The sequence below is a fragment of the Australozyma saopauloensis genome, chromosome 3 (genome assembly GCF_035610405.1).
Source record: "Australozyma saopauloensis chromosome 3, complete sequence".
Taxonomy (NCBI): domain Eukaryota; kingdom Fungi; phylum Ascomycota; class Pichiomycetes; order Serinales; family Metschnikowiaceae; genus Australozyma; species Australozyma saopauloensis.
This window is the reverse complement of record NC_086133.1, coordinates 1433488-1449768: the sequence shown is the minus strand read 5'-3', so window position 1 is coordinate 1449768 and position 16281 is coordinate 1433488. Positions and strand designations below refer to the sequence as shown.

At 48.8% G+C, this 16281-nt stretch overlaps 8 protein-coding genes across 8 annotated transcripts; 5 read left to right on the top strand and 3 right to left on the bottom strand.

Annotated features, from left to right (window-relative positions):
- Positions 1–204: 204 nt before the first annotated feature.
- On the top strand, positions 205–3039 carry PUMCH_002816 (uncharacterized protein; the record flags this gene model as incomplete). Its single annotated transcript, XM_063021811.1, has 1 exon — positions 205–3039. The coding sequence occupies one exon, from the start codon at positions 205–207 to the stop codon at positions 3037–3039; it is 2835 nt and encodes a 944-aa protein (XP_062877881.1).
- Positions 3040–3145: 106 nt separating this feature from the next.
- On the bottom strand, positions 3146–3904 carry PUMCH_002815 (uncharacterized protein; the record flags this gene model as incomplete). Its single annotated transcript, XM_063021810.1, has 1 exon — positions 3146–3904. The coding sequence occupies one exon, from the start codon at positions 3902–3904 to the stop codon at positions 3146–3148; it is 759 nt and encodes a 252-aa protein (XP_062877880.1).
- Positions 3905–4645: 741 nt separating this feature from the next.
- PUMCH_002814 (uncharacterized protein) lies at positions 4646–5104 on the top strand (the record flags this gene model as incomplete). The annotated part of the gene is made up of 1 exon (XM_063021809.1): positions 4646–5104. One exon carries the CDS (start codon positions 4646–4648, stop codon positions 5102–5104), a length of 459 nt encoding a protein of 152 aa, XP_062877879.1.
- Positions 5105–5815: 711 nt separating this feature from the next.
- On the top strand, positions 5816–7135 carry PUMCH_002813 (uncharacterized protein; the record flags this gene model as incomplete). Its single annotated transcript, XM_063021808.1, has 1 exon — positions 5816–7135. One exon carries the CDS (start codon positions 5816–5818, stop codon positions 7133–7135), a length of 1320 nt encoding a protein of 439 aa, XP_062877878.1.
- Positions 7136–7576: 441 nt separating this feature from the next.
- On the top strand, positions 7577–9322 carry PUMCH_002812 (uncharacterized protein; the record flags this gene model as incomplete). The annotated part of the gene is made up of 1 exon (XM_063021807.1): positions 7577–9322. One exon carries the CDS (start codon positions 7577–7579, stop codon positions 9320–9322), a length of 1746 nt encoding a protein of 581 aa, XP_062877877.1.
- Positions 9323–10381: 1059 nt separating this feature from the next.
- PUMCH_002811 (uncharacterized protein) lies at positions 10382–12187 on the bottom strand (the record flags this gene model as incomplete). The annotated part of the gene is made up of 1 exon (XM_063021806.1): positions 10382–12187. The coding sequence occupies one exon, from the start codon at positions 12185–12187 to the stop codon at positions 10382–10384; it is 1806 nt and encodes a 601-aa protein (XP_062877876.1).
- Positions 12188–13207: 1020 nt separating this feature from the next.
- Positions 13208–13765, top strand: PUMCH_002810 (uncharacterized protein; the record flags this gene model as incomplete). Its single annotated transcript, XM_063021805.1, has 1 exon — positions 13208–13765. The coding sequence occupies one exon, from the start codon at positions 13208–13210 to the stop codon at positions 13763–13765; it is 558 nt and encodes a 185-aa protein (XP_062877875.1).
- Positions 13766–14023: 258 nt separating this feature from the next.
- Positions 14024–15514, bottom strand: PUMCH_002809 (uncharacterized protein; the record flags this gene model as incomplete). The annotated part of the gene is made up of 1 exon (XM_063021804.1): positions 14024–15514. The coding sequence occupies one exon, from the start codon at positions 15512–15514 to the stop codon at positions 14024–14026; it is 1491 nt and encodes a 496-aa protein (XP_062877874.1).
- Positions 15515–16281: the final 767 nt, after the last annotated feature.

The window sequence follows — 16281 nt, the reverse complement described above, 5'->3', positions numbered from 1 at the left end:
AAAGGGCTCCTAACCTACCCCGCCCCGAAAAACTATAAATACCCCCCTCCCCCGCCGAAAATTCCGCCCTATTCTCTTGAAATTTAGGATGGTCACGTGACCGCAGCGACCACCTACACCTTACACCAACCCAAATCAACACCACCCACTCTCCCAGCTCCTATTTCCACGCGTATCCGACACCAAAACCGCCAATTTCCAGCCATGTCCGACGCGGGGTACACGCTCATCTACGAGCCCAACGCGGCCGCAAAGGCCTCCGTCAGCGACTTGAAAGCGCTCTTGGAAAAGTCCAAAGACGACGTGAAAATCGACGCCATGAAACAGATCATCATCGCCGTTTTGGGCGGCAACACCATGCCCGAGCTCTTGATGCACGTGATCCGCTTCGTGATGCCCTCGAAAAACAAAGAGTTGAAGAAGTTGTTGTACTTCTACTGGGAGGTCTGTCCCAAGATGGATACCAACGGCAAGATGCGCCACGAGATGATTCTTGTGTGCAATGCCATCCAGCACGACTTGCAGCATCCAAATGAGTATGTTCGCGGCAACACGTTGCGCTTTTTGTGCAAGTTGAAGGAGCCTGAGTTGTTGGAGACCTTGGTGCCTAACGTGCGCCAGTGTTTGGCGCACCGCCATGCTTACGTGCGTAAGAACGCTGTGTTTGCGCTCTATTCCATCTACAAGACGTCGGAGCACTTGATTCCCGATGCGCCCGAGTTGATCCGCGCGTTTTTGGACGACGAGTTCGACTCCGTCTGCAAGAGAAACGCATTCGTGTGCTTGGCCGGCTTGGATCGCGAGGCCACCTTGCAGTACATCCAACAGACCGTTTCCGATGACACCGATCCGATTTTGCAGTTGGCTTTCGTAGAGTTTATCCGTCGTGACGGTGCCTCCGCTGCGCCCGGCTTGAGAGCTCGCTACGCGGCCTTTATTACCGAGATCATCGAGAGTCCTTCCAGCTCCGTCGTGTACGAGGCCGCCATCACTCTCATTTCCTTGACTTCCGCCTCGAAATCTATCATTTTGGCTGGTACAAAGCTCGTGGAGTTGGCCAACAAGGAGGCCGACAACAACGTCAAAATCATCACTTTGCAGCGTATCAGCGAGCTCAACAAGAAACACCCAGGTCTCTTGCTGGGCTTGTCGCTTGATTTGTTGGCTGTTTTGTCGACCCAGGACCTCGACGTCCGTCGTAAGGCTCTCGATGTCACCTTGACACTTATCACCAGCAGAAATGTCGAGGACGTGGTGAAGTTGTTGAAGAAGGAGGTTCAGCGCTCTGCTGGCGTGGCTGAGGAGAACGGCTCCGAGTACCGCCAATTGCTTATCAATACCATCCACCTGCTTGCCATCGAGTACGGTGAAGTCGCTACCAACGTAATTGACTTATTGTTGGAATCCATTGGTGACCTTTCCACCACTGCTGCTCGCGATGTCATCTCTTTTGTCAAGGAGGTGGTTGAGAAATACCCAGCCTTGCGTTCTGACGTCGTGCACAAATTAATCAACAGCTTGCCAAATGTCAAGTCTGGTACCGTTTTCCGTGGCGCCCTCTGGATCTTGGGTGAATACTCCGACAACGAAGGCAGCATCAAGGACTCCTGGAAGTTCCTCCGCTCAAGCATTGGTGAGGTGCCAATCTTGGCCAGTGAAAGAAAGCACTTGGAAGGTACTGAGGAGGCTGAGGATCCAAAGGAGTCAAAGGACGGCTCTAAGAAGGCTGGTCCAGTGGTGTTGCCAGACGGCACTTACGCAACCGAGACCGCTTTCTCCGCAAAGTTGGTTGTCTCGGAGAGCGACGACTCCAACCAGATCAGAAAGTTGATTTTGGGCGGTGACTTCTTTTTGGCTGCTGTTCTCTCGTCGACCCTCGTCAAGCTTGTCTTACGTCTAGAGACCCTTGGCATTGCCGAGCAAAAAGTCAATGTTTTGCGCGCAGAGGCATTGTTGATCATGGTCTCTATCTTGAGAGTTGGTGAGACCTCCTTCGTGAAAGAACGGATTGATGAGGACTCCGCTGATCGTATCCTCGCATGCATCAAGTTCTTGACTGGCGAAGATGCCAGCGCACTGTTGGTGCGTCAAGGTTTCTTGGAGGATACCCGCACAGCATTCCAAACTCAAATCGAGGCCGAACAAGAGAAAAAGAACGAGTCGAAGGCTAAAGAGTTCCAGGAGAACGTCGAGCAAGTGGACGACTGTATTGCTTTCCGTCAATTCGACAAGAACGACGGTGCAGAGGCTCTCGAAGAGGAGGATGCTATCTTCAAGACTTCTGCCGAAGACAAGGACTTGTCCTCGCGTCTTAATAAAATCCTTCAATTGACTGGTTTCTCCGATCCACTTTATGCCGAGGCTTTTGTCAAGGTGCACCACCACGACATCACATTGGAGGTTATGTTAGTCAACCAAACAACCACCACCATGAGAAACTTGACTGCTGAGTTCGCCACGTTGGGAGATATCAAGATTGTAGACCGTCCAGCCTCGACCAACTTGGGGCCACACGGATTCCACCGTCTCTCGGTCACTTTCAAGGTCTCTGCAGCCGACACAGCCATTATCTTCGGTAACATTGTCTACGACGGCCAGCACTCGGACGAGTCCAACATCGTGATCTTGAACGAGATCCGCGTGGATATCATGGACTACATCAAGCCAGCCACCTGCTCGGAGAACACCTTCCGTAAGATGTGGGCCGAGTTCGAGTGGGAGAACAAAATCTCCATCAAGGTGTCCATGAGCTCCTTGAAGGAATACTTGAAGGTATTGATGGAGAAGACCAACACCACGTGCTTGACGCCAGGTGCCATCACCGGCGAAGAGTGCAACTTTTTGGCCGCCAACTTGTACTCTCGTTCGACGTTTGGTGAAGACGCCTTGGCCAATTTGTCGATCGAGAGACTGGCAGACGGAGTCATTACAGGCCATGTCCGTATCCGCTCGGAGTCGCAGGGTTTGGCGATCGCTCTTGGTGACAGAGTGGGCGAGATCTCGCGTTCCAGCAAAACGAATATTCCTGTGAAAGTTTAGAGATTGAAAGATGTAAAGAAGAAAGAAAAAAAGGAACCACGCAATCGAATGCCATGGGTATCAATAAATGTATTAAGTTATATGCTAGCTGTAGGATTGTTCCCGTTCACGACTTCCGATTGATTAGAGCTCTAATGGCCTCCTTGTTCCAGCCAAGGGGTTGTTGTGGATGCATAAAATCTGCATCGTGCGTTCTTATCACCGAGAGAAACTCAACTGCGTCATCCGATGAGTATTTCGCGTAAGCATGGTTGGTGTAGGTGGTGCACAACGCAGTTTTTAGCAGAGAGAAGTCTCCACGAAGCGCTACGAGATACAACTGCGGGTTGTTGTGGAAGGATGCCCAGTCCGATCGTGGATGTTTCTGGAGCGTTCTCTTCAATTTTGGCTCTTCGGCCTCCACTAGGACGTCCACACGGTAGTTGGTCAGTTTTAGCGTAAAAGCGTCCCGTTTGACCACATTGTTGATCTGCGAGTTCAACAAAAAGGCAATGTAGATGACGCACCGCACGCAGCCTGCCATTGGGCCATAAACGGAGACGATCCGGTCCACACAGAGCGATTTCTGGTCGGATATTGAGATTGACACTGAGAAGAGCTCAGCGAGCAATTCTTGCGTCTGGACAGTGAAATTTGCAATCTCCGAGTCGCACATGACGACTTTCACGCATGCGGCAGCGTCATCTTCGTCGAATTTCATCCTGGCAAGGAACTGTTTGACCTTGTCTTCCTCGACGATGTTTTCGCCCGATTGGGGCGGCAAGAGCTCGTCTCCGGCGCTGGAAAGAAAGCCATCGTCTTTCTGCAGCACTGCGGGTTCTAGGGCCCTCTTTCTGGAGCCTTTTACGGCCGGTTTGGCGTGCATTGATGAGGTTTGGTTTTGGATGCAAATTGGTGGAGGAGGCACGGGTGTGGAGATGGAGACAGTGGGTGTATAGGGACGACGTGATTTTTTTGGGGGAAAATGGAGGTCATTTTAGAATATGTTCTGGGATTTCATCAATGGTAGCGTTTTTTCGAATATCGCAGGCGATTTTTTGGCTGGGAAAGTCGGGTATTCAAGTGGGAGATAGCAGAAGTGGGAATGTATGGGATAGATAATTGGGTTATGAGCATCGAAATTGTTCTCGCAAATTGGGATCTTCTTTCTGTTCACGAATTTGGCGAGAATTTGGTGGGTGTTGGCTCCGTCCTTAATCGTTCAGTGTGGAAAGCTGTGAATGTACAATGTTGCCATTGCGGCAGCTCAAATAATTCCATGAAAATGAGATCTCTTGCGTTATTTTATTCTCTGACCACTATTTTTTCTTCCTCTCTATAGACTTTCTCCTGTCTACTTATAATCTCTGCCCACTACACTTACCCTACTAGCAGGCAGTCAAACACACCAAAACAAACGGGAAATTCAAAATCCCCATAAATTTCCAAAGTTTCCACCGCCAAAACCACCAAAGTTCCCTAACTTTAAAAAAAACCTCTAATTCTACCCCCTCCACCATCTACCACTAAATAACCCATCTCATCTGTCACGTGACCAGCGGTCCCCGATCTCATCTCACAACCTGAAAAATCTCCACACCCATCTACCCTCCCCAAACCCACAGAAATGTCCAAGAAAGATAAGGTCGAAGACGTCGCCGAAGACAACTACGACACGCGCATGGCCGCCGTGTTGCCCTTTGCCCGCCCCCTTGCGCCCAAGAAGTTGAACAAGAAAATGCTCAAAACCGTCAAGAAGGCCTCCAAGGCCAAGCACGTCAAGCGCGGTGTCAAGGAGGTCGTCAAGGCGTTGAGAAAGGGCGAGAAGGGTCTTGTGATCATTGCCGGCGACATTTCCCCCGCCGACGTCATCTCGCACATCCCTGTTCTCTGTGAGGACAGCGCCGTTCCATATGTGTTCATTCCATCCAAGGAGGACTTGGGTTCTGCCGGCGCCACCAAGAGACCCACCTCATGTGTGTTTATTGTTCCTGGCGGCGGCAAGGCCAAGAAGAATGCCGACAAGGCTGGGGAGTACAAGGATGCATACGATGAGATTGTGAAGGAGGTGAGTGCTTTGGCCTAGACGGCCGTGTATATTAATATTATAGTCAGCATGGAGGGATGTAGGTGTAACTTCTTAAATTTCTAGGGTATTGTGTGAAGTTGGATGTTGTGTGTGTGATAGGTAGGAATGGCAGAGGCTATGGTAGGTGGTAGGTGAATGGAGTATTGGGGGTATAGTGAGGGTGGTTGTTGGTGGAGGCGATGAGTGAAGTGAGAAGCGATTTCTTCATTCTTCATGTCCAGGTGGTATTTTTATGTGGAAATGCTTTGGTCACTGGTACTGGTACTGGTTACTGAATAGTCACTGGGAACTACTGCCTACCATAGTCTCTATCTATTCCATACTAGCAATGGCAGCCAAAAACTTCGGCCAGTTTCCAAACTCAACACAATAATTTCTCCATCTCGCACATTATCTTGATTTTCACAATTTTCCTTACTTAGTTGAGTATATGAGGTCACTATTCTCCCTCACTACTATATCCTCTCTAATTCTACACTTATCCTAGCTAGCCCAGTATCCACCCGATTCCAGTAAAAAAAACACGACCCGAACCCCAGAAATTAGCCCTTTAAAGTCGTGTTCATTTCCTCTCGAACACACTCGATTTTCTAATATTGGTTCCAGAAACTTTGTTCCACCACCTTCCCTAATTATAGCCCCCACACTATACCGCACACCGCACGTCTTATCTCCTACCACATCTTATCTCCTACACCAAACCACACCATGGGCATCAAGAAAATGTTCCTGAAAAAGGAACCCACCGAACAAGAGCTCCGAGAAAACCTCCAGAAAGTCGGCATTTCTACGCGAACCGACGGCGGCCGCCAGGAGAAGTTCGGTGCGTTCAGAGCGTATGCTCAAGAAAGACTGGCCCAGAAACCGGGCTACGCGCCCGTCAATCCCTACGCAAACATGAATGCGGCTGGGGCCGGTGCTGCGGGAGGCCAGGGCTCAAATCCGTATGCGAATCGGGAAGCTGACGGCGAAGATATCGGTGGTAGTAGTAGTAATGGTGATAGTCCATACTCATCTTCTAGACAGAATCCATACAGTAGAAGTTCTGGCCAGGGTGCTGGTTCTGGCCAGAGTGCTGGTGGACCTTCTGCAGCCAGAAACCCCTACCAAAGAACCTCTTCTAGAGCCGCTGCAGGCGCCCTGACTAGAGACGACGAAACGCTCGATTTGAACGATATCCCCAGCATCGCGCCCGCCGTGCGCTTCAACAAACCAAAACGCAACATGGCAGCGGGCGGCATGGACTCGGAAACGTTGGATCTCAACGATCTCCCCGACGAGGACGACCTCAATGTAGACAGCTTCATGCCCGAACAGGAACAGGTCAATTCCGAGGACGAAGAGGTGGAGGCCATCAAGCAGGACATTCGCTTCACCAAGCAAGAGTCTTTGGCTCTGACGCGCAACACGTTGCGTATGGCGCAGGAGGCCGACGCCTCGGGTACCAACACCTTGGGAATGTTGGGATCGCAGTCCGAGCGTCTATACAATGCAGAGCAGAACCTTCTTTTGGCAGACACACAGACCAAGATTGCCGAGGAGAAGGTCAAGCACTTGAAGAAGTTGAACCGGTCCATCTTCATCCCCGTGGCTGCAGGCAACCCGTTCAACAGAAAGTCCAAGTTGCGCCAGCAAGAGCAGAAGCTCAAAACAGAAAAACAGCAGGAGAAGTATCTCCGGGAGACAAACCGCCAAGGTGTCTATGCGAGCGAGCAAAGAGTCAAGCAGGGCATCACCAACTCTGCCACCAACTCAGACACCTACAACAAGTACCAGGGAGAGAAGTATCTCGGCGCCGCGCAGCGGTACCAGTTTGAGAACGACTCCGAGGACGACGAGATGGAGAAGGAGTTGGGCGCCAATTTGGACCAGATCCATGCGTTCTCCAAGAAGTTGAAGAACACGGCCACGGTCATCGGCCAAGAGGTGGAGGCGCAGAATTCCAGATTGAGAAGAATCGAGGAGGACGCTGATAGACTCGACATCAACGTGCATCTCAACAGTTCGCGGTTGAGCAACATCCGGTAGACGCCGACGATGTCCATTATGAGTAACGTTTTAGGACCGACGATGTCCATTCTGAGGGACGTTTTATGGAGCCGGCGAGTGAAATGCTCGGCTCCCTATCCTCCAATAATATTCTTTTAATTCACGGCTAGAAAATATACGCATTTTTTGTTTCCACCCCTAAATATTAAAGCCATGAATAGAAGCACTTCCATGGATGTTCTCACGACTCCCAAAAATTCCCCACTCACTCCTCTAAAAAATTCACCATTTCGAAAAAAAATCCACCCTCACTTCTAATTTTAATTTTTTTTTTTGCTATTTTCTCCTTTTTTTTTCTTATCAAGCAACGTTTATCGGACCCTGGCGATTCTGCAGGAACACTGTCAAATCAGCCCTGATCCAACCACCATCTTCTCCAAAACCACCTCCATTTCTTCCCCAAAAACCCCGTTTTCTCCAATGGACCCCTCCTCCCATCACCAAGTGAAGGACTCCTTCCTTGTGGGGCGTGCGCTCCTCAACTTCACCTCGATTTTCGTTTCGTTGGGGGTATTTCTATTTGGTTTTGAACAAGGGCTCATGTCCTCGCTTTTAACGAACACTTATTTCAAAAACTACTTCAACAACCCGAGCCCTGCGGCCGTGGGCACCATGATTGCCATTTTGGAGATCGGAGCGCTCTTCTCGCTGTTCGAAGCAGGCAAAGTAGGCGATAGAATAGGACGTAGAAAAACCATCCGGTACGGGCTGGCCATCTTTGTGGTGGGCGGGCTTTTCCAGGCGACGGCGCCGACCATCTGGATGCTCGGCTTTGGCCGGTTGATCAGCGGTGTGGCCATTGGCTTCTTGACCACCATTATTCCCTGTTACCAGTCTGAAATCAGTCCCCCGACCGACCGGGGCTTCTATGCGTGCTTGGAGTTTACGGGCAACATTGTAGGCTATTCCAGTAGTATATGGGTCGACTACGGCTTTTCGTTCTTGGAGAACGATTGGTCGTGGCGGACGCCGTTGGCGGTGCAGTGTGTGATGGGCTTTCTTCTCTTCATGGGCTCGTTTGTGATCGTCGAGACGCCGCGCTGGCTCTTGGACCATGACCACGATATCGAGGGCTTGATCGTCATCAGCGACTTGTACGCGGATGGTGTCATCGAGAACGAGCTTGCCCGGTACGAGTTCCGTCAAATCAAGGAGAACGTGCTTGTGCAGCGCATTGAAGGCGGCGAGCGCTCGTATCGCTACATGTTTGCGCGCTACAAGAAACGGTTGCTGGTGGCATGTTTTTCGCAGATGTTTGCGCAGCTTAACGGTATCAATATTGTCTCTTACTATGCACCTATGATCTTTGAGAGCGCTGGCTGGGTCGGCCGCTCGGCTATATTCATGACTGGTATCAATTCGTTGGTCTACATTGCCAGCACAATTCCTCCATGGTATTTGGTCGACACTTGGGGCCGCAAACCGCTTCTTCTCAGCGGTTCGGTGGTCATGGCTGTGTCTTTGTTTTCCATTGCGTATTCGCTCTTCCTTGACAACAAATACACCGCGCATGTGGTCGTGGGCTTTGTCATTGTATTCAATGCAGCCTTCGGCGCCAGTTGGGGCCCTATCCCGTGGATGATGAACGAGGTGCTTCCCAACTCAGTGCGGTCAAAAGGTGCGGCAGCGTCAACGGCCACAAACTGGCTCTTCAACTTCATTGTGGGCGAAATGACCCCCATTTTGTTGGCTGAGATCAAGTGGAGAACCTACCTCATTCCTGCCTCTTCGTGCGTGTTGTCGTTCTTGTGTGTGCACTTCTTGTTTCCAGAAACAAAGGGCCTCAGTCTCGAAGAGATGGGCTCTGTGTTTGATGACAGCTCTTCCATCTTTTCATTCCACTCAGGCTATAACTACGGCAGTCTCGAAGCATCATCGTCCCGCAATGGCACCAGCAGCGATGTTCTCACCCAACAATCCCCAGCCCAAATGGCACGCAATCCCTCATACAAGCGGCCCGAAATGGAGGGTCTCATTACGGGAACACCTGTGGTGCCTCAGATGCCGCTGTCGACAGACTCCTTGAAGCCAGTGGCCTCCGATGTGTCTTCGCAGTGGGACGATACCGCCGTGGAGCCTCCAAGTGTAGAGGAGGTTCTCGAGTACAAGCGGAAGCTCCAGGCCAAGTCATGGTGGGGCGCCATGAAGCAGTCCAGTCCAGCATAGCTTCATTCTTAGATCACTTTTACATATTCTACCAATACAAAATTCTTGCCAAATCAGCGTCCTATAAATAACTTCTTTTACTATTTTGCAACTACTTTAACCGCATGTTTTGACTTCGCTGCCTGCATTGGGATTCTTGTTGATGGATCCAGATCATGTGGAGTTTACATTCACGGTCTGCAAAGGAGCCGTCCACATCAACAAATGCCATTGTGACGTCAGACCAGAGCTGTCGACGTATCAGAAGTGCACCTGGATGATCTGGGCCTGCAGGTAGTCCGAAATAAGCTCGCGTATAAGGTTAATCCTACGTTTCATGCCTGCAGTCAGCCGTGGTCCTGATTCCCATGCAGGCTGCTTCCGGAGTAAGTGACGAATGTGCCGAATCGGTACCTCATCTGCAGCGTATATAAAGAGCCACATTCTTCCTCAGGTGCCCACAGATCTCTCTCCACGAAATAGCCGCTTTTCAGTTTCAAAATCTTCAGCCCGATAGACCTATACCCTCCGTTCGCTTCTTCGGTCTCAGTACATCCATTTATTTGCTCAAACTCATTCCATTCTTTGTAAAACTTTTCAATGTCGCTTCTTTTGGACTCTACTTCAACTCCAGCATCGACCACATCAGTCAGCCAGCTTGCTGGTCTTCTGCAAATTTCTCTTCTAACGCCCAGTACGGTTCCTAGTTTGAACGCTACCAAGAGTGGCTCTAAGAGTGTGGTGATGACTTTAGGAAGCGACTTCCAGACGGTTCTGGCTTCGTCGACAATGTTGGCTTCATACCATCTGGGACTTAGTGTCAACAACGGTACAAATGCTTCTTCTGGTAGCACGAACGCTGGAGTTCGGTGTTCTTGGAGTAGCTTGTTGGTGATGGTTTTTCTTTTCTCAAACCTTGCGCTTTTGTAGCCATGCGGGTATTTTCTCTTTTTTATGTTTTTTGGTGGGTTGTTTGGCTTGATTTAAGCCTATACGAATATAGGAACTTTATGAACAAATTTGAACTTTTAACTTGAATACCTGAACTTTGTACTAATCGAAACCGCACAGAAGCGGGTACTAGTAGCCAACCAGATCCATGGCCTGTCGCCAGCTCGCGAAAAATGCAGCAAATGTTTCTACTCCAATTCCAGCCTCTTTGTAGCCACAGGAGGCTCTGATACTATGCATACTCAATTGTGCCAAACCAACATCTACTACTCTGCTGCCGGTGTCGACGGCCAACATTGGGCCAATGGTGCCACCGGAGGGATGGTCATTGCGGATGTGGAATTTTTGCAAAGAGAGCCCATGCATCCCGGCGATTTTCTCCATTACAACAAGTCCGGTCAGATCCGTCATAACATGTCCGTTGGCGTCGATTTTAAGAGTAAGACCTGTGTTTGGGAGGGGAGCGTGATTTTCGAGGTAATCGCCCAAAAAGTTTGGGTTCAATGCATGGGTCACATCAGCCGAGAGAATGAGCGAGTTTGCGAAGGCTAGCGGCACATTTTCACGACCAAGACCCCTCTCGCATATGACGCGCTCGACAATACTATTCAAAAGCTTGCCTTTGGCACCTGTTCTGCTGGCGCTTCCAATTTCCTCGTTGTCTGCGAGAAGAACCACACTGAAACTCTTGGAAAGCTTGGATGGAAAGGAAGCCAGTGTCTCGATGAGAGCCTCGACTGCACTAAATGAGCAGAGCCGGTCGTCAATTCGTGGAGCGTACATGAAATCGTTGGTGAGGCCGCCGCGGCACGCTGGCTGCACATCAAAAAGCTCTAGGTCAACCAGGATCAAATCATTTATCTGACATTTGGCGAGTTCCGATACGTATCTCAATAACGCAATTGAATGCTTACCGTAGAGTGGAGCCTTGCATTCGTCTGGAGTAGCAGGCTCAGTCTCACCATAGCCCAACACAGGCACCATCTGAGTCTCCTTGTTATAAGGAGGAACCGAATTTGCACCGAAATGTGGTGCGAGAGATGGAATTCTACACACAGCGTGTCGCCCGGAGGAAACCAAAACGGATCTAATCAGCCCGTCCTCTGACCGTATGAGAACCGAGCCAGCTATGCCCAAATCACGGTCCAACCACAACAGATTGAGGGCTCCCGAGTATGGAGCGACGCCCAAAAGCGAATATCCCTTTACGTCCTTCTTCGTGGAGTTTGGCTTGAGTTTAGCTGTGAGTGCATCTACATGGGCGCCAACAACGGCTATACCATCTTCCGGGGTCCAATCCCGGCCTACAATAAATGCACAAAGAGCCTTTCCAGCTCTTGTGACATAATACTTGCCGCCCAGCTTGTCGATAGCTAGAGCTTCCCTTTCCAGTTTCGGCACAAAGCCTGCTTTCTTGAGTTTCTCACCAAGTGTTGCAATTGCATGATACGTGGTGGGATTTGTATCTGTGAACTTCATATACTCGGAGCACCAGTGGTCGTATGATTGGTTCTTATCGTTTATTATGCCGTTTGAGTTTCCTTCATTGGAATTGAGATTATTGACTGAACTGACGTCTATACTAAGCGGATTTTTCACAGGACATGCATAGCCTTCAGTTTGATCCCAATTGAGCTCTTCCAGACCAGATTCCTCGCATTTGCAGTCCGATTCTTCGTCTTCTGTGGTCAATTCGTCTTCCAGATTGAAGGATAAATAGACTTTCGGGTCTGGACCGGAGTTTTCTGCAGGAATATCAGATTTACTATGATATAATGCTTCCATTTTTCTTCTTACTGTATTATATTCTTGGTTTTCGTAGAGTTTTAGAGTAGAGTGTGGAGATTCGGCCAGTATGGCACTGATAAGAGCTTGGTCACGTGAGCAGCCATATGGGTGGCTGGATCTAAGTAAGGGTGGGATAAGCGGTTTCATTTCAGAGAATCAGGAATTTATAGAATTCAAGTGTTGAAACTATTTTGTTGAAGCTTTCTTGTTGAAACTGTTTGGTTGTATATTCCGGGTTGGATGAGATATAGCGGTGAAGCAGAGATATGACAGGTGTGGGGAGTAGTCTGTGGAGATCAGATCTCAGGTAGAAGAAGAATTTTCAACTTTAATTGCTGTGAATTGTGAATTCTTTGGCAAGCGAGTGGTATTTGGGTTCGTGTATCATTCTTAGAATTCGTCATACTTGGGGAGTATGATAAGAAGTACCTCTCATCAAGCACTACTTCGCTTTAGGGTGTCAATGCCATGATTACATTCCTCCTCATGAATTTGTATGAAGTATGTCATTGTCAACTAATTGGGCTTTCTTCTGTAGTGTTGGAGCATGGTGTTTCTATCAACCAACAGCGATACAACACTACTTAATGGGTGGAATCCATAATTTATGTGTTTGAAAAGAAGAAGAGAAGTGATTCTTTTCAAGGATGTAATATTACGTCCTTTGGAGTGATCTTCGATTTTCCACGCATAAAACTCACATTTGGTAAATCTGTATCATGGTGTGTGAAACTGAAAAGTCAAAGACACAACTCAAGAATTGACCTTCCCTAACACAAAAAAATTTAATAACCATTACATGAAACGAAATCTAAGAAAAAACGAAGATTTAACATAAAAATTGTCAATTTGACCATGAACGGTTTGCAGTCATCAGTATCAACAGAGATACCACAGATAGCCCAAAAGCAAAACCTCAACACTCGATAAAAACAGAAAACTCACAGAAAAACACTCTCCAGCTCTCACCAAATATCATTTTCCAAATTCCCACCACATCCCATCGAAATCTTCAACCTACATATACCTCCTACCTACCACTATTACCTAATACTACTACTACTACTACTACTACTACTACTACTACTACTACTACTACTACCAGTACTCAAACAGTTCGTCTGATACCACTCGAACACACAAGCGAACAACACCCATAACATCAAAATGGATAACTCCACCCTCGTGTTTGTTCTCTCCCTTGGAGCGGCGTTTCTTATTCTTAGATGGCTCATTATGCCCATTCCACAGTCTGTTCCAGAAGAGTTCAACGTTCCTGATCCAACGAGACGAACGGAACGTCGTGCGAGACCCGCAACAAACCGTGCCGTCACAGAGTCCATGATCGAGGTTGTCCAGGCCATGGCTCCCCAGCTCACGGTGTCTCAGATTCGGTTCAGTTTGCAGAACACAGGAAGCGTGGAGGCTACAATCAATGAATTCATGGACAACGGAAATCTTCCATATCCTCCGGGGGAGAGTGCTGCACCTGTCTCTTCTGGCTCTGCAGCTCTGGACTCGAGTGCTCACCGTAAGAAGTCACTTGTTGGAAACGGAAACTTGCTCGATCGATACGGAATCACGGCTGCTGATTTGCAAGACCCGGGGTACTTGGCGGGACTGGGACGGGACTTGGGCGACGTGACGCAACGCAAAAAAATCGGCGTGATTGTCAATGCTCGGAAGAGAATGGAGAAGACCTTGACTCAGACTGAAGGCATATGATCCGTGGCTGTGAATAGTAGGAATCTAATATTGATTGGAGATAGAATTGTAGCTGTGATTGCAGATGGAATGTCGTAACGGTTGGAGAATCGGTGATTGGTGATACAGAGGGCGGATGCTAAGTGTACATTGATTTGTGCATTCACTGAATTTTAATTAGAAGGTATTGCATTGATATAAATAATGAAATGGCTTTATTAAATTGGCGTTCGGATGGCGGTTGCCGCTGATTGCTAGCGCCGGTAATATAAGACTCACTCACTTGTAATCCTGGAGGAGTGTGGGAACAACACGCTTTTTATTCTGTTCTTCAGGTACCAGATTCTGATTCTGAGATGCTAGTTCATTGTCCTTAGAGCTCGTCTGCAATGTGCTTGGCTCGTCTTTAACAATTATGGGTGCTGCAACGAACTGACTTATAAGCGACTGTGCGGGCTTGGCTTCTGCTCTGCGAACAGGCAACGTATTGACAGGTCTAGCGTCAAGCTTGGGCTCAACTTTTGGAGGCTTGACTTCCTTCTGACCCTCCATCAATTCTCCAAACACTCCATCCTCAAATGCCACCATGGAACAGAATCCCTCGGCTGAAGAAACCATGAGCGCTTGCCCATCGTTCTCCCAGCTTATATCAGTAATCGTCAAGTAGTGGAGATTGTTCACCATGCCCAAAGGCTGCAACTTCTCTGTGTCATAGATAAATACAGAATTCTGGGTTGCAATGGCAAAAATCATTTTGTATGCCAAAGCAAACACCGGCGAACCATTCCCCGATAGTTTGTACATGAGTGGGCTGAATGAAACTGCAACAGCAGGCTTCGGGAGGCCGGGAATATGACACACTGGTGGTCTATCGAGCCCTGAGCGGATGAAAACATAGACCGTGTTGAGCGAGACAAACTCATTTGTGGCGCCCTCTGTTTGAGAATCTGCAGCTGTTTCGTCTTCCTTTTTGAACACTCCCAGCGGTGCTAGAAGAAGACTTCCATCGGGAGAAAACGCCAACCTTCTAAAAAAAGACTGGAGTGTTTCCGAATAGAACAGATGCACCGGCTTCTTCTCAGCGGTGGAGACACCCTTCTCACGGAGCACGGATACTAATTGACCGTATTGGTCGGTTTTATAGGTCTTCAGTAGGAGCGAAAGCTTGAATGTGTCCAGCAGAGACTCGATTTTATGCACATGCACCGATCTGTCCGCGCTCAAAGTGGCCAAGTACTCGCCCTTGGGATCCCATGCAACACCCTGGACATAATGGGCGTGTGTTGCCATCTCAGCCTCTCTCAAGCCTCGCTCAATGTTGTACACCTTCAAAGTATTGTCCATACATGCAACAGCGACCCGCGCCAGATCCGGCGACCATGCAATGTCGTAGATCTCCAGGTTGGTGTTGTGCACCTGCAAAACAGACCAGCTCTCCACCGCATCGTCGTCCTGGTGGCCGAAATCAGTCACCACTTCTTGTGATAGCGTCCACACCAAAAGAAGCCCATCATCGCTTGCCGATGCCAACATGCGTCCCGAAGCATCGAACCGCACCGCATTGACAGCCTGGGTATGCTTCCTGAGCGTACAGAGGTATTCTACGGAGGGTTCTTTTTGGGAATTGTGCTTCAACCGCCATAGGCGTACGTTATTGTCGCCGCCTGCAGTGGCTAGACGCAGCGCGGGAACCGTCCCCGGCTGGAAGTTGATTGAGTACACGGGCTGACATTCGTCGTGCCAGTGAACCGAGATGGTGGTAGCCTTCATTGGGTAAGGGTTGGAAAATTCGACGCGTGGGAGTAAATACGCGTTTGGATGACGGCGAGAATTTTTTTTTACCTTGAAATTTCTAAATTCAGAAATAAGCCTTATTGCTTTGGTCACCGCATTTGTTTCTGTATTCTGGACTATTGCTTAGATCTCTATAGATGCCCTTGTATGTTTCTAGATGGCAGGACTCCTAAGTTGGAAATTGATAGGAATTCGCACATTCCGATCGAGTCGCGTCACTCTCGAAGTAGAAAAAAAAAAAGAAAGTTTACTTAACACCCGCCTTAAAAAATAGGATTTGCCCCTTCTTCTAATTAGTCTCCATTGGGAAGGTGCTTGACCCTGAATACTTCCCAAGATAGATCCACGAACGTGTTTCAGGTATTCAGATAAGACATGGCACATTCAGAACTACGCCTTACAGCCTCCTTTTCCCGATTTCTTTTTTTCCCCTTGTAATTTAATCCCATTTGAGCAGTGCCTGTCGCTGACGCGTCGCACCGTTGAGAAATAAGGTTCGGGAGTGTATGGATATACGCACCTTATTTCATGCACTTTAGCATATGCTGCATCTCAATAAATCTGGGACCATCCATTTGGGACAAATCCCGATCCGGAGAAGGCGCCGTCAATCATCCTCCGCGCCTGCCAGCAAACGCACTCCACGCCTCACATCTGTGTCCATATTTTGGGTGGGATAATTCACAAGAAGTTGTCGATCGATGATGGCTAATCCAAAGTTTGTACTCCCGGAGGGAAGGCGC